This window comes from Amblyomma mixtum, chromosome 10 (assembly GCF_055824585.1).
Source record: "Amblyomma mixtum isolate Tamu chromosome 10, ASM5582458v1, whole genome shotgun sequence".
NCBI lineage: Eukaryota > Metazoa > Arthropoda > Arachnida > Ixodida > Ixodidae > Amblyomma > Amblyomma mixtum.
The window spans coordinates 9,265,463-9,291,145 of NC_143021.1; the positions used below are offsets into that span (position 1 = coordinate 9,265,463).

A 25,683-nucleotide genomic window follows, 5' to 3' on the forward strand; every position below is an offset into this window, starting at 1 on the left:
ACCTATTGACCCGGCAGAGGTCGGACGTGGACCTTCGCCCTCTCATTGACACCCTTGAAGGTAGTGATACGGCTATACCTCGCCCCTTCACTCGAGGTCTTGGCTCCAAGTGTTTGCGGCAAGGCCTCTTGTACAAGAAGCACTCGAGAGGAAACGATAGACCTTACCTTCTCGTCATTCCAGCCGATCTCCGGGATGATTTTCTTTCCGGCTGCCACGATGAGCCCACGATGCCACTTGGGTTGTTCACGTACGCTCGCCAGAGTGCGGAACATGTACTACTGGCCTGGACTTCCTGCTGCTGTCAAACGCTACGTTAGAAGCTGCCGAGAATGCCAGCGCCGGAAAAAGCCACCACTTAAGCCGGCGGGGTTTCTAAAGCCCGTTACAGCCCCTCGCGCTCCGTTCGACCAAATCGGCATGGACCTCCTCGGCCCTTTCCCTTTGTCGCAGGGTGGCACAGCTTCCGAAGTCGCGGAGTTTTTCATGCACAACATTGGCGCACCTTCGCACGTGATTACCGACAGAGGAACGGCGCTTACAGCGCAGCTAATCGACCACATCTTTCGGCTGAGCTGCACAACGCACCGCAAGACATCCGCCTACCATCCACAGAGTAATGGTTTGACTGAACGCTTGAACAGGACCCTTGGGAACATGTTATCCATGTACGTAGATGTCCAACACAAAACTTGGGATGAGGTCCTACCGTATGTCCCCTTCGCCTACAGTATACCGCCCTGCAGGAAACTACGCGCTTCTGCCCGTTTCGCCTTGTGTACGGACGTGAAGTACAGAGCATGCTTGATGCCATACTCCCGTGCCCAGAGGATGACCAATTCGCCCCAGACGCCCAACAATTTGACCAACATGCTGAAGAAGCCCATCAGCTGGCCCGCGTGCCCATCGGGCAACAGCAGAGCGCGGATGCGCGCCGTTACAGCCTTTGCCACCGACAGGTTGACTACAACCGCGGTGACCAAGTCTGGGTGTGGACTTCTGTTCGTCGCCAAGGCTTGTGTGAGAAACTGTTGTGCCGCTATTTTGACCCTTACAAAGTGGTACGGCGTGTGAGTGAGGTTAACTATGAAGTGGTTCCGGACGGTGCTGCGCAACTGCGACGCCGACAGCCCGACTCTGACACTGTGCACGTTGTGCGGCTTTAGCCGTATTATACACGGTGATGCAAGCGTGTTGATGTTTTCGCTCGCTGCAGTTGCGACACTTTGCTTGTTTTTGGTTTAGTTCTTGTTTTACCCTTACGTCGACAGCGATAGCGCTCTTTTTTTTCTTCATAAGGTGGGAATAATGCCACCTAGTATTGCCAGGCGGCGCATTGCTGACGACGACGAACTAGGGCACGCGCCGGGAGGAATCTATCGCCTTTGCTAGCCCAGCTTGCCTGGCCTTCTTTGTGGCTGGTATTAAAGCCCCCTTCGTCAACAAGCTCGTTACAATATCCGCGCCTTAACTCTCTCACATATCTCGATGGACGCCCAAACTAAGCCATGGCCGCCATGGGCGACGAGTTACGCAGGGATTTTGGCACGGAAATGTTATTATCGAGAAAGTAAACGCTTCATCAGACATGAAATGTCGCTTTTTTCGGAGAACACGGCCGAATCTTGGATCGGAATGCCTGAGTTTCTTTAATGAAGCGAATGTGGCGAAGAAAACCGCAGCGGCTGGTGTCCGTGGCTGAGCGGACGTCCAAATGTAAATGACGGCATGCATTCGAGCACGCAAATCTTTAGAGATACTTATGCATGCGTGCTAAAATTCGTACAGTGGTGTCGATGTGAACACTTTCGCGATTTTAAGGGAGTCAGCGTCGCTGCTGTCACAGGCCTTCTAGCTCAGTGGTGTTTGCCACTTGTTGATCCCATTTGCTTTCGCGTCGAGGGATACCCGGCGACGCGCCGCAGCTTCTACTATCCGTGTATCTCCAGCCGGCCGTCGCGCCGCCGCGACGTTTTCTGCCGCGCGAATATCGTCGAAAAAAACGTCGCATATATCCCGGGCTTAAGGGAAAGGAATAGATAAAGCAGGGAGCGAAAGAAGAAAGGAAGAAAGAGGTGCCGTAGTGGAGGTCTCCGAAACAATGTTTAAGAATCTTTCTTGTTGCACAAGACGGAAATAAACAAGGTAAGGCGGGCATGTAGCAATGGTACGATACTTAGAAAAAAACTGAATAGCGATTACACAAAGAGGCAACGCGGAAATGCATGCGCTCGCTGGGATGCGATAGTGATTACGCAGAAAGATCCTACTCCAATGTAAGGTAACTTCGATGAAGTGGTTTTGATTTAAGCTGATGCGTTGGAATCATTCTGCTTATTAAAAAGAAATGCCAGTGGCTACAGGGCAGCTTTGTCACTCTTTTCGCGGGCAGCCGATCTTGGACTCTCGACGGGCGGCTTATATCTGACTCTCGCTGCCGCTCATGACGGAAGCCAACATACACCGAAACCAAGGAGCATAGGGAGTGTACTTTTCTTAAATATGTGGTGTCCATCAATAGGAGCTTATTAGGGTAATTCTTTTCATGAATAATTGATTACAAAGGAGAAAAAACGACTGGTCTCGGGTAGGATTCGAACACATGACCATTCAATTTCGCGTCCGATGCTCTGCTGATCGAGCTACGGCGACGGCTGTGGAGTCTTCCGTTTTCCGGGGTACTTATGTGTAGTGAAACCGAACCATAAGGGTGTTCACAAGCGCCACCCTCGCTCATTGCGGCGAACGTAGTACGTCCTGTAATACCACGAGTCCCATGTAGGAATGTGGTCGAACGGTGAGGGCGGAAGCTGTACGAGGATCCTCTTACGCAACCTACGGCTTCAAGACCGCCACGATCGAGGCCTTCGTTAGCGATTGAGCAGACAAGGGAAGCGAAAAGAGGGGCTCGTTATGATAATCCATATGAAGGAAGCCAACAGTCGCCGTAACCAAGGAGCATAGGGGATGTTAGTGATGGAAGAGCGCAAAAAATTTGCTGTGGCTTAGCTTGGCTAAGTCCGGTAATTGCGAAAGCAATATCCGTAACTACGCCGTGGTTTAGCTGGTAGTGTAGCTGGTGGTGGTGCTTGTGGTTAGACTTGTGGTGATGCAACGGTTATACAATCCCAACCAATCCAATTTAATCCAATGCAATTCAGTCCAATCCAATCAATCCAATCCAATCTAATCTAATCTAATCTAATCCAATCCAATCCAATCCAATCCAAACCAGTCAGGCCGCCGTTAATGTGCACCGCCGTCGCACACCCCTTAGCAAAAACTAATACGTTTGGAATATGCGGAGGTCTATTTAAAATGTATTTTAAACATATTTTGTATTCATGAATGCACTAAAAATATGTAGGAAATACGTTTCTGAAATTTCATGCTTGGTATTCGAAATATATTTTTAAAATGTGCCAAAAATACCTCACTTAAAGCATACTTCGAGCACTTTTCAAATACATGAAAAAATATGCATGCAGTTTTAGCATCTTGTCAGTGTATTAAAAGTGTATTTTCGGAAATATGAAATTAATTCATCAAAAGTATACTTCAATTCTAGAAAACGGGCAGCCCTTGTAATCGTATATGTATGCAGTTTTAGCATCTTGTCAATGTATTAAAAGGCAACTTTCGTAAATATGAAATTAATTCATCCGAAATATATTTCAATCCTAACAAACGGGCAGTCCTTTTAAACGTCTTTGCACACTTCTAGCTGCCATGAACAGTCGAGTGCTCGAAATCGTGTTTCGGGAAATGGCATTTGCGTGTCGTCAATGTATTTGAAGTGTACTTCCGTAAATACGTAATTAATTCGTCCAAAGAACACTGAAATTCTAGCAAATTGGCAGTCCGCATTAGCATATTTGCAGCGCACTACAAGCTGTCGTTGAACAATCTAATGCTCAAAATCGAGTTTCGGGACATCGCATTTTGGTGCTGGCCATCTATTTAAAGTGTACTTTCGTAAATACGCAATTATTCCGTCTGAAGTATATTTAAATTATAACAAATGGTTTGTCCGCGTAAACATATTTGCATTACACTTCAAGCTACCGTGGAACAATCTAGGGCTCGAAATGACGTTTCAGCGAAGAGTGAAAACTTTCCCTTTCTTGTCATCGTGTTTATGGTAACTTCTAGCAGGAAGGTGATCACCACTTATACCCCTGCTACACGGGCGCTTCGAATGCCTTCCAGCCGAATGTCATCTAACGATGCTACATGTGTTCTGTCTAAGGGAGTGCTTGAAGATAATATTACGCCAATGAATATTAACCGCGTCAGCATGAAATTTCCCCGGGAGTGCGCCGATGAGGACGACTGCACTCATACTGTTGTTTACATCGCTTGTTTACATAACATAAAACGCAATCTGCGCTTTGGTTCTAATAAACAATCTGTTTTCTTTTTTACTGGTTGTACTCGTGATTGTTTACGCAGTGCTACAATGTGTGGGAAGCGATGATGCGATCGCACGCCTGAGAAAGCCGGGTTGTTGGCATCGCGCAGGACTGGCGCTTCTCGCTTCTTGTCCCGGCTTTCTCCGACGTGACCAGTACTTTTTTTTAAACTACTTTATCCAGAAGTATGTATGGCGACTGTTCGCTTTAACTGAAACGGCCTAACTTGTTATCCACAAGCTAGCGACGGCGACGACTGCTGCTGGCCGTAAAGCACGGCTCGGCAGTCTGGGTCACACCGGCGATTCCCGTTCATCGTACGCGTGCCCTGCGATGTAAGCAATAGTTGATTTCAGGTCACTGTTGCCAAAACTACACCTGGTGACCATTTGCATTCGCTAAAGCTTGTGATTCGCTCTTCACAACCGCCTAAATCACAGATCCAACCCGGCGAACTCGCTGGGCCTAGTCGTCGCGGAAGGGAACAGAGCCGTCGTCGATTGAAACTGATTTGGCAAGCGCTTATCGCTGGTGAGTGTTCAGGTATGCACACGTGAAATATAGCCGTTCGTTTCGCTCATTTAGAAGCGCGAGCATGCACACACCGCCGCCTCATCACCGTGCTCTCGCTCAGCCGCCGACAAGGCTGACCGTCCGCCGACCGGATTCGTCGGTGTCGTTGGCCTGAAAAACGTGTCCTTCTAGAATCATATTATAGTAAACTAGATATTTCACTATAATTACATGCTGTTGTTCAGCGTGATATATACTGTCGTTGTCGGACTAGTGTGACCGCCGTCGTCGTCGTCGCTGTACACTGAAAACGAGCTGAGGCTTTCGAATGCGTTTCGAAAGTGTCGTGCAGCACCGCGGCAGTCCATCGAGTCCGAATGTCATTCCTATTCTCGAATGCCATTCCACTCAATGTCATTCGAACATTTCCGTGTGAGAACGTGATGGCATTATACCAGCAAAAGCGCCTTGGGTACTTCTGGGTCCGAATAAGCCAGCGGAAAGGACCCCGTGTGGCAGGGCAGACCGGCTCCCTTACACGCCCATGTATCTGTTGGTTGACAGTTCCACTCCTGACCTGTGCCTGACGCAATTTTCAACTAGCAATTCCGTTCTCAATTAATCCCAGATTCGAACGCGACCAGTAGGGTACTTCTGCGATAATTTGGAAGCCCACAGTATTTGCGCAAAAAATGGTATCACCGTGCAAAATAGTGCGTCGCTTTTGCTGGGTATATATACGGCAAGCCAAGTATAGCACTTGTCGTAGGATTTGTTGTTTGCTGTGTCGCTGTCGTCTTGGTATGCTGTATGTAGGTATCTGCCGTTCCCATTCAATCACGTGACCTTATAATATCAGACTCCTGTTGATTAATGATAAATACTCGTGTACGATTTGTTCTCCAGTTGATGAATTAACCCGTGTCATTCCATGGAGCCGCCCAGTAGACTTTTTTTAAGCCCGAGTAAACACATTTTTAATGTATTAAATGTATATTTTTAGTATATTTCTAATGTATATTTTTATTATATTTTTAATGCATTATAAATATGCTAAGCGGGCAAAAATGTACTTTTCACGTATTTTTAAGAACGTTTAAAATATTATTCCTAGTATACTTAGAAAGCATTCGTATTGCAGTTTAAGCATAGGGACAAAAAAATGCGAAATAAATATGAAATTAATACAATACGTTTGAAATGCATTTTTAGCACATCCTCTTTTCGCTAAGGGACGGACGGCGCGGGATGATCGCCCAGCTCTTCGGCGGGACGTCACAACACCTGTGGCGCTCCTGGCGGAGAGAGCGGGAGTTAGGCCGCCGTTCATGTGCACCGCCGTCGCACACCGACTGCGCGAGATGGTCACCCAGCTCTTCGGCGTGACGTCACACAGAGGTCACGCGAAAGGTCATTTGATGTGCTCCGCCGTCGCACCGCAAAGGCTTGAAAGTGAAACTACTGCTTTCGCAATAAAACACCGGGACAAGAGACCAGCGCTGACTTACAACTCATTTTTATTTTGAAGAAACACGGTTTCTTATAACTTCTTCACACCCTGAGTAACCAACATGCCCAAGCTGCTGTCCTAGCGGATTGGGGACGTATATTTTAAAAATAATTTGTGGGTGTTCATCAATGGGAGCTTAATAAGCGATTCATTTGTAAAGATAATTGATTACAATGAATGAATGAATGAATGAATGAATGAATGAATGAATGAATGAATGAATGAAAAACTTTATTGTATAAGGGTTCTTTCTCGCAGCGTAGGTGGAGCCCTCATTCCAGGGCCCCAGCGGCCTTTGCAGTCTTGCAAGCCCTGTCGATCAGCTTGAGCTGCTCTTCAGGCTTCGAGCTGGACAGCGCAGCCTCCCACTGCTCCGGTGTTGGTGTGTTGTTTATCGGCACTGCCTCCATTTTCTGACAGGCCCATGTAACGTGGTAAAGCGTTGGGTGTTCACCGTATAGCGGGCATTTGTTGGCATATGTGGAAGGATAGATTTTGCTGAGTAAACTCAGATTGGGATATGTATTAGTCTGCAGTTGTCTCCAGGCAACCGACTGCTCTCTACTAAGGTCTTTGTGGGGAGGAGGGTAGGTCCTACGGAGGGTTCGTTGGTGTGCTAAGATGGCTCCATACCGTATAGTGACTGCGTCCAGTTCCCCTTCGGTGCGCGCCTCCCGGTTGGCGTATGTTCGGGCATTGGCGTTCGCACATTGGTTCCCTTTGACAGCCTCATGGCCTGGCCTGGTGTCCACGTGATGAAGCATCTCGTAAAAGTGATTGTCCTCGCCTTGAGTATGTGAATGGCTACAGTGGATATGCGTCCACTGCTGTATCTTCTGCACGCCTCTTGCGAGTCTGTAATGATGTGTGCATGGGGCTCGTCACTCTGCTGGGTGATGGCGAGTGCAATTACTGCTTCCTCAGCCTCGAGGATGTTGTTGGTTTTTATCGAAGCGCAGTTGATTTCCCTGAGCTGGTGATCCACCACGCTGGCTACCGAGCCGTATCGGTGTCTGTATGTTGTTGCGTCAACGTATAATACGTCTTTTGCCCCGGCGAAGCTTCTTTCGTGGAATTCAGATCTTGCCTTTCTTCTCGCCTTATGTATATCTGGATGCATGTTTTTTGGAATCGGACTGATCTCAATGATCCTCCTGATTTCATTTGGAACACTCGCTGTGCTATTAATTTCTTTCAAAGCGTCCCTCATGCCGAGCAACCGCAGCGTGTTTCGGCCTGTTGTGGACAGCATCAGTCTTGTTTTCTGCACGAGAAGGTGGGCCTCGATATGTTCTTGTACTGTGTTGTTTATGCCCAGTTTAAGGAATTTCTCCGTCGAAGTGTTTACCGGCAGTCCGAGAGCGCATTTGTATGCTTTTCTAAGAATTGCCTCAAACTGCTCCTTTTCTTGCTCGAGCGGTGTTTGGTAGGGGACGCCGTATAAGATCCTACTGACCACGAGGGTCTGTACTAGCCTACATGTGTCTTCAAATTCAAATTCAAATTTTATTTTGCCACCATGGTACAGATGATGGCGGGGACCCGTAGTAAAAGCTGCCGTTTGACAGCTTGACAAGGCCACGGGCCCCCACTTTGACAGCAATGCATACCTTCATACCTCTTCTTCTGTTGGAAATTCTTGCAATCATCCTGGTGATATGTGCTGTGGTATTTGCTAGCTGTCTGATCGTGTGATCAATACGACGGTTGCTTTGGATCCACATGCCGAGGATCCTAACTTTCGATACTTCCGGAACCTTCGTTTCCCTATGTAGATATCTATGGAGTTTTGCTGATCATACCCTTGTCTGTAGACTCTGAGCACCTCGGATTTTTCAGGGAAGCATGCGAGTCCACAGTGTCTGGCGTATGCTTTGACCGTGTCTGCTGCTCGCTGAAGAAGCTCTTGTGAAGGTATAGGATGCGCAATCAAAGGACGAACCACGAAGAAAGACACAGGGACACACACAAGCGCACTAACAACTGTTTATTTCTTCCTTGCAACGCTTACTTATACACCTGGCCACGCATGCTCAAAAGCAATCTTTAACCACAATAGTCAAGCCAAGGTCTGTTAGCGCAGACGCGAACGCAAAAAGTTGATTTCGGCAACGTACAGAGCCACGGACGTGTCACTGATACAATCTACAGCGTTTTCCTTTATGTGGAAAGCTTCCAAAGCCAGCCGCGCTTGTTCATTTTTACTTTTTCCCAGTATCACGGTCTCGTCAAGTCGCGGTGCGCAATTGCGGCAAGAACTAAGATGGGACACAAGGTGTGCCCCTTTGTCTGTGTTGTTCCTAACTTTATTCGCATGCTCCCTGAGTCGCTCGCTTATGCACCGCCCTGTCTGCCCGATGTAGGTCTTACCACATGAAAGAGGGAAGGAGTATACCACCCCGGTGGCGCAAGGGATGTAGGTAGACCCGTGCCTGATTAGGCATCCACTCCTTCTATCACCGCACGTGCGGGCGCACAGCTTCGCCAGTTTATTCGGCGCAGAAAACGCCAGAGGGACACCATGCCTGCCTGCAACTCTCTTGAGGTGATGAGACACCTTATGCAGATATGGCACCACCACAGGCCTGAACGCTTCGCGTTCACTCGTCCCTCTCATACTTGGCGTACCGGTCTTCATCTTTCGTATCAGGGCCTCGGCAACCGCCGTCAAGAGCGACATAGGGAAACCTGCTGCCGAAAGCCGGCGGACCTGATTGTCAAAACTTGCCTGCAATTGATGCACACACGACTTTTTGAGAGCCGATTCCATGCAATGGGTAGCAATGCCTCTTTTCATAATTTCGGAATGTTCTGATTTGTACGGCAAAAGTTCCTTTTTTGCACGAGGTTGGTAAGACCAACATACATGCCGCACGCAGAACTCTAGTTGGAGGTCCAGGAACTGCAGAACACTCCTGTGGGGTAACTCATGTGTAAAACCAAGACCTTGTCCGTGTTGCTTAAAAACTTCTAAAACTTCATCAATCGCATCCTGGCTGGAATAGGCACGCGCTAAAAACACTAAAAAATCGTCAACGTACCTAAACACTTTTAAAACCTTTCGATTGCTAAAAACATCGTCTAAAGACTTGTCAATACTTGATGAAAAAATTTCACAGAGAACTGGAGCAACACAGGATCCGATACAAATGCCGTTGCGCTGCAAAAATGGCTGGTCATTAAAAACAATAAAAGTGACCTTAAGATAATATTCTAAAAGATTTAAAAAGTTGATTGCGCATCCTATACCTTCACAACATCATGTACCAACTAGGCCCAACCCAAGTTTTGTGGAAGAAGCTCTTGTTTTTCTCCTAAGGATCCCCTTGTCACCCAGATTGTGATATCATCTGCGTAGATGGCATGCTTGATTCCTTCAATTTCTTCGAGCGCCCTTGCTAAACCAATCATTGCAATATTAAAAAGCGTAGGTGATAGCACAGAGCCTTGCGGTGTTCCTTTTTCGGGGGTGTTGAAGGTGTCAGTCCTGATGTCTCCTATTCCAATGGTAGCGGTTCGGTTAGTCAGAAAGTCTTTCACATAGTTGAATATTCTCTGCCCACAACCCAGTTTGTTGAGCCCCTCCAGCACAGCCCTGTGACTGACGTTGTCGAAGGCCGCTTTAAGATCGAGAGCGAGCAAGATGTTTTCTCCATATTTTGGAACGGTAGTAAGCACCTCCTCCTCGATCTGCAGGAGAACGTCTTGTGTCGATAGGTATTTTCGAAATCCAAACATAGTGTGCGGCATGAGTTCGCTGTCCTCAAGGTGGGTCTGCAACCTGTGATGCACAACTCTCTCGTACACTTTTCCCAAGCATCATGTTAAGGAAATGGGTCTAAGATTTTCCAGGTGTGGAGTCTTTCCGGAATTCGGAATCATTACTATTTCCGCATGTCGCCAGTCGTCCGGGAGGGTCCCCTGTTCCCAGTGTTTAATGACTAATTCCGTGAATCTTTAGAAAGAAAAATCAACCACTAGCCGCCGCTGCAATCCGCACCCACGACCTCCGAATTTCGCGTCCGATGCTCTACCAACTGAGCTGCGGCGACGGCTGTCCAATCTTCCGCTTTCGGGGGTACTCGTGCGTAGTGTAACAATAAATTCAGTGGGCACTTTGACTGTCTAAAGCGCGTAGACGCGAAAGCGTGTTACGCACCACTTAATTAACTGCTAATTAATGACGCTAAGCTTCGCCTTTAGGTGTGGAACGCGACAGCGTGTTGTAGCGCTGCCAGGGAGTCCACGGTACGCCACCACCCGTTCGGCGCGATGCCTTACCCTTTGAACGCAACGCTTGTGGATGAGTAAAAAGGGCCACAAATTGGGCTTACGCCGCACGAGGCGGACTTATGGTTGCTTGGCGGGGGAACTTAATCACTCAACAATCAAGGCAACTGTTTCGTCTAAGACCCTTTTCCCAAGCATTTCACCCTAGAAGAGCCGAGCACCAGGCCAGGGGAAATCTTGTACCCATTAAAGAAAACCTGTGGGTACCCGGCGGCACTGGGGATCGAACCCAGCACCTCCCGAATGCGAGGCGGATGCTCTACCACAAGGCCGCAGTAATTCTCTGGCATCTCGGTGGACACCTGAACCGCACCGTAGAGGAAGGGAGGAAGTGGGAGTGAAAGAAGACAAAGAGGGGCCGTAATGAAGAAAATGAAAATTGTATTTGAGGAAGGCAAATTACGCACTCACATATCTACTTTCTCACATATTACTGTCTCACATATCTCGATGGACAGCCGTCAAAATTCAGGAGGGCACTTTTTTGATTGGTTTTGATTTTATGGGGTTTAACGTCCCAAAACGACTAAGGCTATGAGAGACGCCGTAGTGGAGGGCTCCGGAAATTTCGACCACCTCGGGTTCTTTAACGTGCACTGACATCGCACAGTACACGGGCCTCTACAATTTCTCCTCCAAAGAAATTCTAGCCGCCGCGGCCGGGATCGAACCCGCGTCTTTTGGGTAGCAGCCGAGCACCATAACCGCTGAGCCACCGCGGCGGCCCTGAAGTGTGGTCACTGATGTGTGGCTAAAATGTTAAGCTTCGCCTCTAAGAGTGGAACGCGACAGCGTCTTGCAACGCTGCCCGGGAGTCCATAGAACGCCATCGCCCGTTCGATATACGCCTCGCACGTCGGTAAATCGGTTTTTGAGGAAAGGAAATGTATCTGTCTCTCATAACTCGGTGGAAACCTAAACCTCGCCGGAAGGGAAGGGAGGAGGATGGGAGTGAACGAAGACGCCGTATTAGCTAGACGCGCCTTTGTTCATTCCAAACCATTTAGCTGGCATGGCGGAGTGGCTAGCATGCTCGTTTCGCGCGCCGAAGACCGGGGTTCGATTCCCGAGTTCGACCAATTTCCTACTCGGTTTTTATTTATTTATATGGCCTGACTAGAAAAGTTAATTAGTCTAATTGTGTAATTAAGCAATTAACTAAGTTCAGTCCCACTTACTTGGAGCATCACTATACGATCCCTTCAATTGGTTGCATGGTTACTAGCCAAAGTACAATTGGCCCCGTTTGAAATTCGCGCACTGTAACGTCACGACCGTTTCGGCCAATTGAAAAGCGTGACATTTCTGTCGACAACTGCTGTTTACAACGATGAGACATTAAAGGCTTCCGCCTTAAAATCATGAGAGCGTTGACCAGCGCCACCCTCGTCCATAGCGGCGGACACAGTACGTTCTCTTGTATGTTCCCACGTGATCGCGAGTGTCACGTGGGAGCATAATCTTCCTGTGAGGGCCGAAGCTGTGCGAGAACCCTGACTTCGGGTTGTTTGTGTCTGCGACGAGGGGCTTATGCTTGTTGGCGTTCTTTCGTAGAACGCTTTAGTGACGGCATACGTGCAGCATTCACAGCAATCCACCTCAGGTAGATGGGACATTTTAGAGCGCAGCTCTTATGCGCCCGTTGCTGCGTTCCGCGTCGTAGCCGGCATAACCGGTTGTCCAAGCAGCAGAGCGAATCAAACGCCACCTGGAAGGTGGCTGCCACGGGAAGATGTGGCTAGGAGCGTAATACGCCACATGCCAGGTGGCGTGTTACGCGCACACGCACTCAACCGCAGAAGGTGAAGAATTGCGCTCAAACTTCGCATTGGCGACAATCGGAACCCTATGTCAATTTTTGTACGACTGAGTGCCCGCATGTGCTCCACGGACGCTCGCACGCATGCTCGCACGCACGCACGCACGCACACACAAACACACACACACACACACACACACACACACCACGGTAATTTCTCAATTTTTGAGAAAGGAGGCTAAAATGCTCACGCAGCCAAGAAAACTACCAAGGAAACTAACGCTGAGCGGAAATCGAGGCAGTGGCGGCGGGCGCAACAGAGAAGCTTCGTTTATTGATGCCTTTAGTTGCTGGCTCACCTTCGAAGGTTCTTTTATTGTTCTCGCATGGAATGTCGGGAACCTCTCTGACGTCCCCTGGCCTTACTTGAGTGGGTCGAATTCAGCGATCTCGGCTTACGGCCTCACGCCACCATCACTATCTTACTCTGTCGTCATCATCATCACCAGCCTGACTGTCCACTGCAAGGCAAAGGCCGCTCCCATGTCTCTCCAATTACCCGTGTTCTTTGCCAGCTGCGACCACCGTATCCCCGCAAATCATACGCCCACCTAACTTTCTGGCGCCTCTTGCTACGCTTGGCTTCTTTTGGAATCCTTGAGGACCAGCGGCTATCTTACTTTCGCATTGCACTTCCTGACCAAACCCCAACCTTACCCTTGATTTCGACCAGGATATCATTAATCTGTGTTTGTTCTCTCACCCACTCTGCCCGTTTCCGATCTCTTAACGTTACACCTACCATTTTTCTTTGCATAGCTTTCTGGGTTATCCTTAACTTAAGGGCTGCGAAACACTGCTTAAAGGGATGCCGGCTATACTTCAGGTGGATTCTTTGTGTCACACAGATGCTGACTCAGAAAGTATTACAGGAATCAATGCGTAGGAACGGGAGTTGTTCAATGAAGAAATTTCGAAATGCAAGCAAACAAAATGCTGCCCTCAACTCGATTTTGGCGAGACTTCTCATTCCCATTTCGCTCTCCCAATGACTGTATTGGGAGAGGGCCAATGAAAACAGCCTATCTGAGCGCATCCCGGAACTTTGCACATCATGGTTGCCTGTTTGCTGTAACTCATTCTTGCCGAAGCTGGAAGCGTCGTTCGAATGGTTACAACAACCATGTGGACGTCCAGCTGGCCCAGCGATGCTTCATCGTCATTAGGAAACATTGATTAGGGGCCTTCCCTGACTTACCCGAACTCGAGCGCGTTTTAGCATAGCGCGTGCCGCTACCGCCTCCACGTACCGTGCCCTGCCACTGCGCGGTGATGACGGGAATGTGGAGCCATCTGGCGGCCGCACCCGGTGATCCTCCTCAAGCTGCCTATGCGCTCTGGTAAATGTGTAACGAATCTCTTTTTTTGTGAATGTCGTTCACCGGCGGTTATATTTCGGATAGTGTCTGGACTCTAGCCGACGAGCGATGCAAACTTGTTTAGCTTTTGTATTCTGTAAATAATGCGCATAGCTCTAACCTATCCTTTCTCCCTATCGCTGCCCATTGCCCATTGCACTTCGCCTCGCTATTGTCTCACTTCCCTGTAATTTCAGCCGGCGGTAAGGTCATCATCACCAGCCTGTCTACGCCCACTGCAGGGCAAAGCTGCGGCCGGCAACATCCTTTCCTTCCTTTTTTGTATTTTTCTTTAAATAAACCGCCAGCAGTCCTTGAGGGGACCGGTGGAGTGCTGGCCCTTCGCAAGAACTAATTACAAGAACTAATTACGGAAGGCAAACATTGAATTATCAAACACTTAATATATTAAACAGTGATCACTACAATACACACAATACAATACACACAAAAGGACTATAAAAAGCTATTAGTGGGCAGTGACATTGCATTCTCATTCTGTTAAAGGGTTGTGAAGAGAAAATGAAGCTGCCCGGTTTTAATTTTTACTGCTTCCATAAACGCTAGACATGCTGATTCCGAAATATTTCGACTCAATATTGAGTCTGCATTTAATAAAGCCCGTTCGAAATCGCTGCCTTTTTGTGCGCATGAAACGACCATGCGCCGCCGTCGGCTGGCACACGCACTGCTCGAGTACGTCATTTTAAGATCTTCAGAAACGTACAGATATCTTCAACTTTCGTTCGCCCTAAAATATTAGCTTTATGAGAAATACAGAAAGTGAAACAAGGTTTTCCAATTATTTGCACGCGTAATTGCACTCTGTTAAACTGCAGCGAGTGGTCATACATCAATCACTGACCTGGCACCAGTTTCGGTTTCGGTTCTGTTTCTCCATCCTCCTTGGCTTCAGTATGAGCGGCTTTTTTTTTATAGGTGGTGTTCCTTGACAGCGGTGGTTTCAGTCAGAGAATCGAGCTGAGCAAGGTCAGCCCATCTCGACGACTCTCTGTTTACATGAACTCGATACTAACGAGTCAGCTATCGCGGCGCGCATTGGCTCCGCGTTTCTGTTCTTTGCTGCAGAAAAATATATTCCAGAAGTGTGAAGAGGGTTAGGCACAATTTTCAGATGGGGCTGCGAGTCAACCCATCCCTTGCGATAGAGATGAAGACTCGAGTCCACGACCGGGTTCGGAGGTTCACGGTCGGGGCTCCCGCAGGCAGAGGTGTAGCGGGCTCTCGGCATGACTGCTACTTGCCGGGCGCGCGACGTGCCGTTGCGAGCGGCGTAACGACTGACAGCAGCTCGCCGCCTGCGCCCAACCGATGTCAATGACAGGCCGCACGCGGGGCGTCGCACTGACAAGGGGCAGAATGCGAGCGCGCAGAGCGCCAGCGTCATAATGACGTGGGGGCGCGTTTCTCGGGGCCGGCCTGTCAGCCTGGATGCCGGCCGCCGGCGTCAGAAAAACACGCTAGTATTATTTTTTCACGCTCATAACAAGCACTGGAATAGATGAATGCCAAAAATGAATCATTTTTGAGGATCTTTGGCTGATGCCGAGTTGCTGGCAGTATTTAATTCGGCGATACAAGCAAATTTCATCCCATGTGTAAGGTATCGGTAGCGTTCGCGGGGGTCATTGGAACGCGGCTGGGGGCACTCAAAACGGAGCGTCTCCTTTCTTGGAACGCGGCCGCTCGCGAACGCGCCGGGAAGTACGGGTGTCCACCCGCCCCGCGGAACCGATTAGAGCACGTTCTGGCACGAATGTATATTTGTGTTTTTGTTTTATTTTGTGGTGGAGAGAGCGCTCTACCTTACGGAAGCTGGAGGGCTGGCCATGCCCTGGATGAACCAACCATGTTAACAGCGCAACATGATTGGAAGCCACCAAATGTGGGCCGGGCCTTTAGGGCTTTAAAACCGGGCCCCGGAGCTGGAAGCGGGGTTCTGCGCTAAGGTGAGATGCTACGCATCTTCGGCCACGCCGAGTAGGGGCCTCCCCTAGTATTAGCCAGTTCCACCCTTTTTGTTGTTTGTCCTTTTGCTGTTTTAATTTGTCTCTAGTGTCTAAACTTCTGTACGCTGTAAATATCTGTACATAAACCTCAGTTATTGCCTTTTTTTATCCCTGCGTGTCAACTGAACACAAGAGCGTCTCTGACGTGGCACCCCTGGTGCGAAGAGCTTCAGTTCGAGTTACCAACCGTCTCTGGCGGTGCACCTGTGGTGCAAAGAAGAAGAAGAAGAAGAACCTGATCTTTACTCCATGACCGCTTTATTTACTGCCTGGTCGCCGCTCTCATAGATGGCGCATTTGCTAGCTCCGCTGGTATCGCGGAAATCGAGAATATCTTTATTTTATCATGGGACAGGTTCACAGTTAAAGGGGTGACGAGAGTACAGTACCTTTTACAGCGCTGACCAGTTCCGAAGCTCCCTCAGCTGCGGTATCGATAGTATCGATGCAAAACGAGGTAGGCTTAGCGACGACCAGGGCCGCCGGCAAGCCTCGCAGTTCATCGCCCGGCGCGTCCGCAGGCGGCGTCGTTGCCGAAAGCTCGGCATGCTGCCACTGCTCGAATATAACAGGCAGCCTTTCTGATGGCATGGCTCTTTTGTCTTTTCTGGTGCGAATGTGAAATACAGCGAGTCTGCAGGCCGACCGGCAAACCTGGATCCCGTCCGTTGGCGTCATAAAAATGAGCTAAAGATTTTTCTTCAGGTATATAATAAACTGTGGGAGCAAGAAGTGTGGAAAATAGATCATTTCTGAGGATCGTTGAACAATGCCGAGTTGCTGGTAGAAACAGCAACTGTAATACGAGCAAATTTCATGCCACAACCGCCGCTCAGCTGCCGCTGCCCGGCCGTTGCGGTCCGGCTTGCGCACCTGGCGTCCGCTATATAGCTCCGCTGCCGAGCGCACCGACACAATGACCATATTTTTTGTTGTGAGACGATGCTGTTGACAGTAAAGCGATGCCAAAAGCAGGCATTTTATTATAACCCAGGCTACTTCCGAAGCGCTGTCCACCGCGGCTTCGATGCGAAACAGGCCTAGCGACGACCAGGGCAGCCAGAGAGCAGTGCAGTTCGTCGCCCGGCGCGCCCGCGTCCAGCGCCGTTGCCGAAAGCGCGCTACGTGGGCAGGCATGCTTTGTCGCCGCCCGAGTACAGCCACCAGTCTTTCTGATAACATCGCTATTTTGTTTTTTCTGGTGCGAACTTCAGTAGCCAAGCAGCGCGCAGGCGCTTGTGTGAGGTGGAAAAGTGTTAAACCGGATGTGGGCCGGGCATGAGTCTAGCGGCGCAAAGATGCTTGCCGCTCCGTGTCCGTGCTTGCAATAGGCGGCAGTTCGCAAGCGGCGACTGGTGCGGCGCGCCGGCCAAGTTTTCGCACATGTGTCAGCTTGACAGCTAGCAGACTCCATTCTGAGCAGACGACGGTGCCACATTCGAGTCAATATGCGTGCTGTAACCTCGGTCAACTATGGCTAAACAGGCCTCGCTAAGCCGCCATGTTGTGTTGACGACAGAAGCCTCTGATTGGCTTCTTAAAATGACGTTTCCTGTGAGTTGAGGGGGACGCGCGCTGGGAAACCGAAATTTAGTTTTTTTCTATTCAATCAACCCAAACGATGAAACGAAGCAATGTATACTATAGAATGAAGGGTCAGAATTCCAAATACACACGTCGTTCAAAATTTTCGGAAAACATTTCATGACCCGTTTAACTCGCGCTCATCCCTGATAACACATGTAACCTCAGCTACGTTGCATTATGTTATGTTATTTCTGTGTTATTATTTTTGCTACATTATATTATGTTATTTCTCTCATCGGTTGTAAAATACATTTGCCATTGTTTCAGCATGTACACTGAACATCAGTTTAAACCTTTTTTTTTCTGAAATGCTTCTGTGTACTGATCTATTTACTGCATATGCTATTTATTTTTTAGACCAATGAGTTATATAGTTCTTCTTTTCTTTGATTGACTTATGATGTAAGCCAATTTTGTTATTATATAATACCTATTGTATCTTCTGCCTTTTCAAAATCTATCAGGTTCAAAAAGTAATGATTTGAAGACATGCGATCTGAATAATTTAATTCTTCGTTGCTGTCTGCTGTGTGTTAAAGATATGTTTGGCAAATATGTTTGTGTGAATGACACGTCATGCTGCCTTGAACTGCGGGGGGGCAGAGGCTCTGTCAGGCATTTTGCCTTTACCTCTGCCCCTACAGGGAGAAATCCGTGAAACAATAAACAATAAAAAATTTGCATGAAAAAGAAAATGTGAGCGCCGAGAAGCGCGAAGGACTCTGCGTAGGCCTTCGTCAAAGATGATGTGTTTGCAAAGCCAGCGCCTCCTCTGACAAAGCCATCCGTACGGTCCGGCAACGTTCGTCACCTACGTGCATGTTCAGTTAACGCCTCCGTGGAAGCAGACGACTGCTCTCTCTCAGCCTTCTCCCCTAGCACTGCTCAAGTAGAATGCTGGAGCCCGTGACTTGAACTTGCAGCACACGCCAGCACCGCGAACGGCTTTGGGTCCCGGACGCGACGCCGTGGGAAGCAAACGAGGTGGCTTGCCTGGTCTCCGTCGCTATAGCAGCGCTGCGCATGCGCAGCGTGCAGTGGGGGTGATATCGAGTGATAAAAACCTAGCCGGTTAGAGCAGCGAGCAGCGGCGAGCACCGGGTGGAGGAGAAGTGGTCACGCAGAGCGAGCGTTTTGGAGCGACGTTCGCTCGCGAAAGCCGCGCGCTTTGAAGCGAAAGCTGTAGTACGCCATGTTCCGCGAGTTTCGCCGACTCCGTCACTTTGACTTTCAGCGACCTTCAGCCGCTCCGGAGCTGCGCTGGCTCGATCATGTGACAAGCCACGTCACTCGCCGCGGTGGAATCCGTCGCCGGAAAGCGCGCTCTCTCCGCCGCCGAAGCTGGAGCCGCCGCGCATGCGCTCTCCCGCTGTGAGACCACGTGATCCTAAGTGCGCTTGGCCGCGGTTTAGTTAAAGCGGAGCGCACCGCTCGCATAAGCGTCTAGGCAGTGCGCGCTTCACCATGGATTCGAGCGAATCTGGGCCATCTCGGAACGTTACGCACAGATCTTGCAACGTCGTCTGCAAGCGACATCTGACCACCCCGCCGATATCGCCTTTTTTCGCTTTGTCTAACTACGTTTAGAAGAGTTAAACCTTTGGGCATTTTGTTTTACAAGAGACGCTAAAAATTTCATATGGCACTGAGCAGAAGATGCGTTTTCAAAATTTTAAACATTGATATGGCTATTACTAACGGCTGGCTACAGATCTCTCTCTGCAACCAGGCGCCTAGCTGGAATAGTTAAAAATCTACCACCTTAACGGGTTCAGCTGTTCTCTGATATCCACCAACACTGCTATTACTATATCGCAGAAGCCGTCTTTTGACCTCAGAAAGCCTATCTTTGAAAATTAGTGGCGGGCTTCTAGTTAATCCCGGTATATTCTAGTGTTTGCCTGTGGTCATCACTTGCCACTACAATGCAGATGATAAGCCTCAGCGTAGTCGCAAGAAAGTCCACCGCGCTCTACCGCGTGAGCGTTGGTGCAGCAGGAGGTCGCGCGTACGAACGCCCTATCCGATCAGTGTATTTTGCTATCTGCCTCAACACCCTCTTGTATTTAAATCCAGGAGTCGCCACTCTAGCGAGTGCCTTGACGGCAGCACGAATGCGAGACTTCGAAGCATGAAGGCTTCACGCTGATATTCTTTCTAAATAACAAAGCTGCCAACTGCTGTGTACCGTTTGTGGCAATGCCTCATCAAACTTGTTTTGGTACTGTAGTGCTATTCGCTCAACAGACTTTTCTCTAGCAGTATACTGATCGGATTGTTTATCAACTTCCTTTTGACCGTGGTACTCCCAACTTTACCAAACATGCTCCCGCATCTTACAACTTCATTAGATTAGCTCATGGAGCGAGTGTATCCTTGAAACGCAGCCTCATTAAAACTCTGCAGATCATAGAATGTCCAGCACTTCATAAAATAGCAGCCGGAAGCCAAAGTACCAAGGAATATTTAATATATGAGTAGAAGCGTTCGTAGGGATATATTTTCGTTGCCAGACTCTAGTCTATTTTCGCTGTCAGGCAATAAATCATGCGCATGTCCTTCTTTTTGATAGTTTTATAATGTTTGAGGACAATTTTCTTTGCTGCATTCAAGCTTTTAGGAAATGGCACATCTCAAAGAATCGCACCGTTGTGACGTCATATGCAAAGCTCTGCTCCATCTGCAGGGCCCGGTGCGCACTTCTCGAACGTGGCGCGTGTGGGTCTGCACGGGACCAGCGTATACCGTGCCGTCCTCGCCATGGCCGGGTCGTGCTTCATCAGCTGCGTGCTCTGCTGGTACCTGAGCAATGTCTGGCCACACAGCTACTCCTTCCCGGAAAACTTCTGGTTCTTCATACAGGTGGGGGAAAGTGGTGAACAACGTCTGATCGCTCGCTCCGTAAATAACGCTTCCATTGGTGAACACTCGAGTCTTGCTGCCTTTTAAGCGCTAACTGTTATATTTACATTTGCTATAAATTATTAACGTGACTCCCAACTGTAGTCGGATGCAACCTAAGTCTGCTGTGAAGCTCCGCCCTCCACGACGTGGTCCCCAAAATACAAAACCCGAGTGCGGAGCAGTGGGAGACTCTGCTGTCCAGCGACCGCTGTGAAGACCAAGAAGGTCTGGTACAGCGAGCTCAACGGGCGGCAGTGGCCAGCGGAGCCCTGGACTGAGGGCAACCGACCACTGATTAGAGGCGGACGACTTCGACAGAGAAGACTCCTGGGGGTAAAATCAAGGAGAAAACGTCTCTGAAGATGCTCCCAAACCGCAGGAAAAAGGACTAGAGTAAAATAAAGTTTTTCCTTCCTTCCTTCCTCCACGACGAAAAAGTAGTCCGCTGCTTAAACGTTCCTTGTTACCTAAACAAGCAGCTTATCACAAGGAAAAAATTATCAGCTCTCGAATTTTGATACTTTGTTTGTGTGGTATAGTCAAACATTAAAAAGGTGATTTCGTTTACTGTTGCGATTGCCCAGCGGTAAATTACAGTACGCCGCGGACCGCGGCACAGTGTTAGCAACTGCTGTTTTTTTAAGTTGTATGCTACTATACTATCTTAGATTTGTTGCCCTAGTGCTTGTTACTTTTGGAGGACCCCCTTTCCCACTTCGCTTCTTCGTCGCGGCTGAAGAAGAATAGCCTTGTCCGCATCGTGACCGTTTGGGAGGACAATGACTGCGGGCATAATTTATTGCTTTAGTTTCTGTGGGTACGGCGAACGTAATCTTCAAACCGAGAAATGTTCCTACACAAACGACGGCTTCCTCTCAATGCTGTAGCCGTCAGCCCGTGAGCCACCCCTAACATCCGACTGGTGGCCTATTCCTTTGAGCGACTATGACGCTGTATTCTGCGAAAGCATTACTAGCCCTGTTAGAAAACAAGCCGGTGGTGTGTGTGTTACACAAAATCCCAGCGATTTCATAAAAACAGGATGACGTTTTCAAGCGGCCGCATGACGCACACAGCAGCCTAGCACCGCCACTTATTTATTTATTTACTTATTTCAAATACTTTCCGGGCCCGAAGGCATTACAGAAAGGAGTGGTACAAAAAAGAATACAGTGCATAGTTATACAAAACTGAAGTTATATGATGGCAGAAAACACAGTTTCCTTGAAGTTCTCAATATCGGTAATGGCAGCGATGGACGGAGGAAGGTCGTTCCAGTCGACGCTGGTTTTAGGAATAAAAGAATCATGACACAATTTTGTTCTCGAAATTGGAACACCCACTTTAAATATATGATCGGACCGGGATGAAACGTATGAAGGGCTCGAAAAAAGATGATCCTTTAATACAGGGTTTTGATGATACAGTCTGTGGAAATGACACAGTCGAAAACACTTTCGGCGCGAAGGAAGGTCTTGTAAGCCAAGTGTGTTTTTCATTGAAGTAATGCTGGTGTAACGGGAATAGTTAGACAAGATGAAACGTGCTGCACGATTTTGAAGGGATTCTAGTGTGTTTATCAGTGTGATTATATTAGGATCCCAAACTGCAGATCACTATTCTAACTTCTAACTTTGGTGATACTAATGTTTTATAAAGGGTTAGTTTTATCGGCACAGGCACGGTAGAGAAATTCAGCGCAAGTGTCCAAGAGTCCTGTTGGCGTTATTTGTGACAGAAGATCCTTTGCATCTCGTTTGTCTTTACTCATCACTGGCCAGCCTCCATGCGGAGCCAGCTTTTCAGACATTCGTATAGAAATATGACGCAACTGTTTGTCGAGCAGCGTTCCTAGGGGTGTCATACGATTCCTCGTTGCATACACTTTATATCTGCTGGTCAAGTTTGTGGAAAGCTTTGGGCAGGGATTCAAACGCACGACATATGCACTTTCAAATGCACGCCCTCCCAGACATTCGCATCAAAACTGTTATGCAACTGTTCGTCATACAGTGCTCCGAGTGTTGTCATACGCGCGTGCACACCACCCAGAACGCTGTACGACGCTGTGGCTTTCATAAACTCTCTGAAAAAAAATTCAGGGGGCACTTTGACTGTCTAAAGTGCGTAGAGGCGAAAGCGTTTTCCGCACCACTTTCAGTGCTTCTGTGGCACTGGTGGCGTCACATGTAATTGAGTACTAAAGTGTGGTCACTGATGTGTGGTTAAGATGTTAAGCTTCGCCTCTAAGAGTGGAACGCGATAGCGTCTTGCAACGCTGCCAGGGAGTCCATAGAACGCCATCGCCCATTCGGTTCTACGCCTCGCTCGTCGGTAAATTGGTTTTTGAGGAAAGGAAATGTATTTCTCTCTCATATCTCAGCGGACACCTAAACCTCGCCGGAAGGGAAGGGAGGAGGATGGCAGTGAGCGAAGACACCGTATTCACTAGACGTGCCTTTGTTCATTCCAAACCATCGAGCTGGCATGGCGGAGTGGATAGCATGCTCGTCTCGCACTCCGAAGACCGGGGTTCGATTCCCGAGCTCGACCAATTTCTTACTAGGTTTTATTTATTTATATGGCCTGACTAGAGAAGTTAATTAGGCTAATTAGGTAATTAAGCAATTAACTAAGCTCAGTCCCACTTACTTGGAGCATCACTATATGGTCCCTTCAATTGGTTGCATGGTTACTAGCCAAAGTACAATTGGCCCCGTTTGAAATTGGCGCACTGTGACGTCACGACCGTTTCGACCAACTGAAAAGCGTGACATTCTCTGTCGACAACTGCTGCTTACAACGATGAGACATTAAAGGCTTCCGCCTTAAAAAATTGGTTTGGTTTACTCCTGGTTAAACCTGATTGGCTGCGAAAGCAAGAGAAGCAGTTGAGCAACTAGATTCAGATATAGACTCTTCGTCGGTGACTTCCATGGCGAGTCTCCTCGAGCAGCGTGGCAAGACCGGCTGCTCCTGGCTGCGGTGGAGAGAGCAAGCTGACGTCACGCGTCGCCATAGCAACGGAGAGGCTGCCGTCACACCATCTGTTAGGCGCGGCGGCGGCTCCTCGAGGAGCAGGGCGGTCCACGGACCACGCGACGAGTGGTTAGACCTGGCGTAGTATTGCTTTCGAAATAATAACTTCAGAGCATGTAAAAACATCACGCCTAATCAATGCACGCAGGGACAGTAATGAGTTTGCATTCCCACGCGTAGGCAGTCTTAAGCGTCTCTGTCGAATTTTTTACTGAGCTTATGTGGTACCCGCATTGGGCTTCTCTTGTGCACTCCGCTGTGGAGACATGGCGTTCTCATGACGAGCACGAGATAGTGGCTTCGAGCCGGCCCGCGGCGGTCGCATTTCGAAGGTAGTGAAGAGCGAGACTGTCATCTTTTCATTCGTAATTCAGCAAAGTTTTGTATGAAGAAAACCGTTGTTAGACAGTACGGAAAAGAAGAAATAGATGAGATTTCGTACGAAAGCAGTCAAATCCTGAAACTGAAACTAATAGAAATTTTATTCTGACGAAGAGCTCATCCATATATCTTGGAGAACGAAAGGTGCTCTATTGCACTTAAAACCTTGCGCGCAAATTTTGTGTCAATATAAGCCATATCCTGCTAATATGGGGATCAAGACAATAATAATAATAATAATTGTTTTTGAGCAAAGGAAATGGCGCAGGAATTACCTCGCATAACTCGGCGGAGACCAGAACCGCGCTGTGAAAGGACGGAGGGAAGGTGGGAGTGAAAGAAGAAAGAGAGAGAAAGAGGCACCGTAGTGGAGCGCTCCTGATTGATTTCGACCACCTGGAGATTTATTATCCGGATACTATTATTCCGGAGACTTCCACTATGGCACCTCTCTCTCTCTTTCTTCTTCTTTCTCTTTCTCTCCCGCCTTCCTCCCTTCCCTTGCGGCGCGGTTCAGGTGTCCGCCGAGATATGCGAGACAGATACTGCGCCATTTCGTTTCCTCAAAAACCAATTTACCAAAAGCAGGTTGCCATGTCCGTGCTTGAGACATAAGCCTGTTATTCACACTTGCTTGTATTCAAGCACAACGGTGTCCCTGATTGCACACAATAAATGTTCTAATTGTTTTTCAGGTGTATTCACAGCATAATCAATTTAAACATTATAATAAACAAAACTTGAAAAACTGTAGGAAAAAGTTTCCTGAACCACATTTTGTCAAATCCAAAGTTCCTCATTGCAACAAGTCAAAAGCAAAGGATTCATGTTGATATAGATAAAACATTTTGCATGATGTTTTATTACATCGTGGTGCAGGGTTGCACTTGCTAACAATAAAGCATATCTATATTGCAGCCTGCATATTGCTATATTTTGTGCGTATAACAAAATTTCGGGTTCTCCTATGTTTTCTTGTAAATATATTTAGCTCTATTCAAGAAAAAACTTCTTTATTGTTTTTTTTTACATCTGGATAGATGTTTCTTGAAAAATTCGTGAGGTACGACATGGCTCTTCATACAGGTGGATTCCACTGCATTGCAGACATTAACTACTTGTTAGAGATCACTAACTAATGAATAATGAACTAAATTTAATTACGCCTGCACGAACCAATTTTCATATTTCTCGTGGCTCTTTAAAGAAATATGTTGGTGGATAAAAAAAAACACCAGGTATAAGTAGCGAGGCATTACAAGTATTAAAGGAGTGTATCAGCTCAGGCGAAGAACGCAGTGCCCATTCGGAGCAGGCAGTAGAAATTATCAGCAGAATAGCATCTGATTGGAGTGCAACCACACCGGTGTTATCAGCAACAGCTCGATGATATCTCACGGAAAGTTATTAACTTCGCATCCCACGATTACTCACCTGTGGGGCAATGCAAAGGAAAAAATGGCCGAGCCCTTAGCAGAAGCGGAAACTGCGGAATGGATGGGCAACAAAAGCGAGTCAGATATTCTAGCGAAAGAAATCTCCGCCTCTCCCGTAACCGAAAGTCGAGCAAGCATGAAATGTTTACGGGCATAACACATTGGTTGTAGATGGTACGTCAAAATCTTGAAATGGGTCTAGTGTTCAACACACCACACCACACCACATTCTTGTTGCGTCGAAGCGATCGCCTGCAGTAGTGCGAGCTTAGGTAGGCAGCCGCGAACCGTGGCGGCCTTGTCGCTTTCGGGCGCGGTCGTATAATCATGGCGTTGTCGGTAGGGCGAGCAGTCTTCTGCTGTGGCGTATCACTCGCAAAGCGATCGCTTTCCGCAAGACGCTT

General features: G+C 48.2%; 1 protein-coding gene across 1 annotated transcript in view; it reads left to right on the forward strand.

Moving 5' to 3' along the window:
• The window catches only part of LOC149325097 (phospholipid-transporting ATPase ABCA3-like), a 282,026-nt gene that overhangs the window by 85,996 nt on the left and 170,347 nt on the right, over positions 1-25,683 (forward strand). Inside the window, exon 6 of the mRNA XM_089564187.1 lies at positions 20,206-20,381. Within this exon, the coding sequence (XP_089420313.1) occupies positions 20,206-20,381 (176 nt within the window). The remainder of the gene's footprint in view (positions 1-20,205; positions 20,382-25,683) is intronic.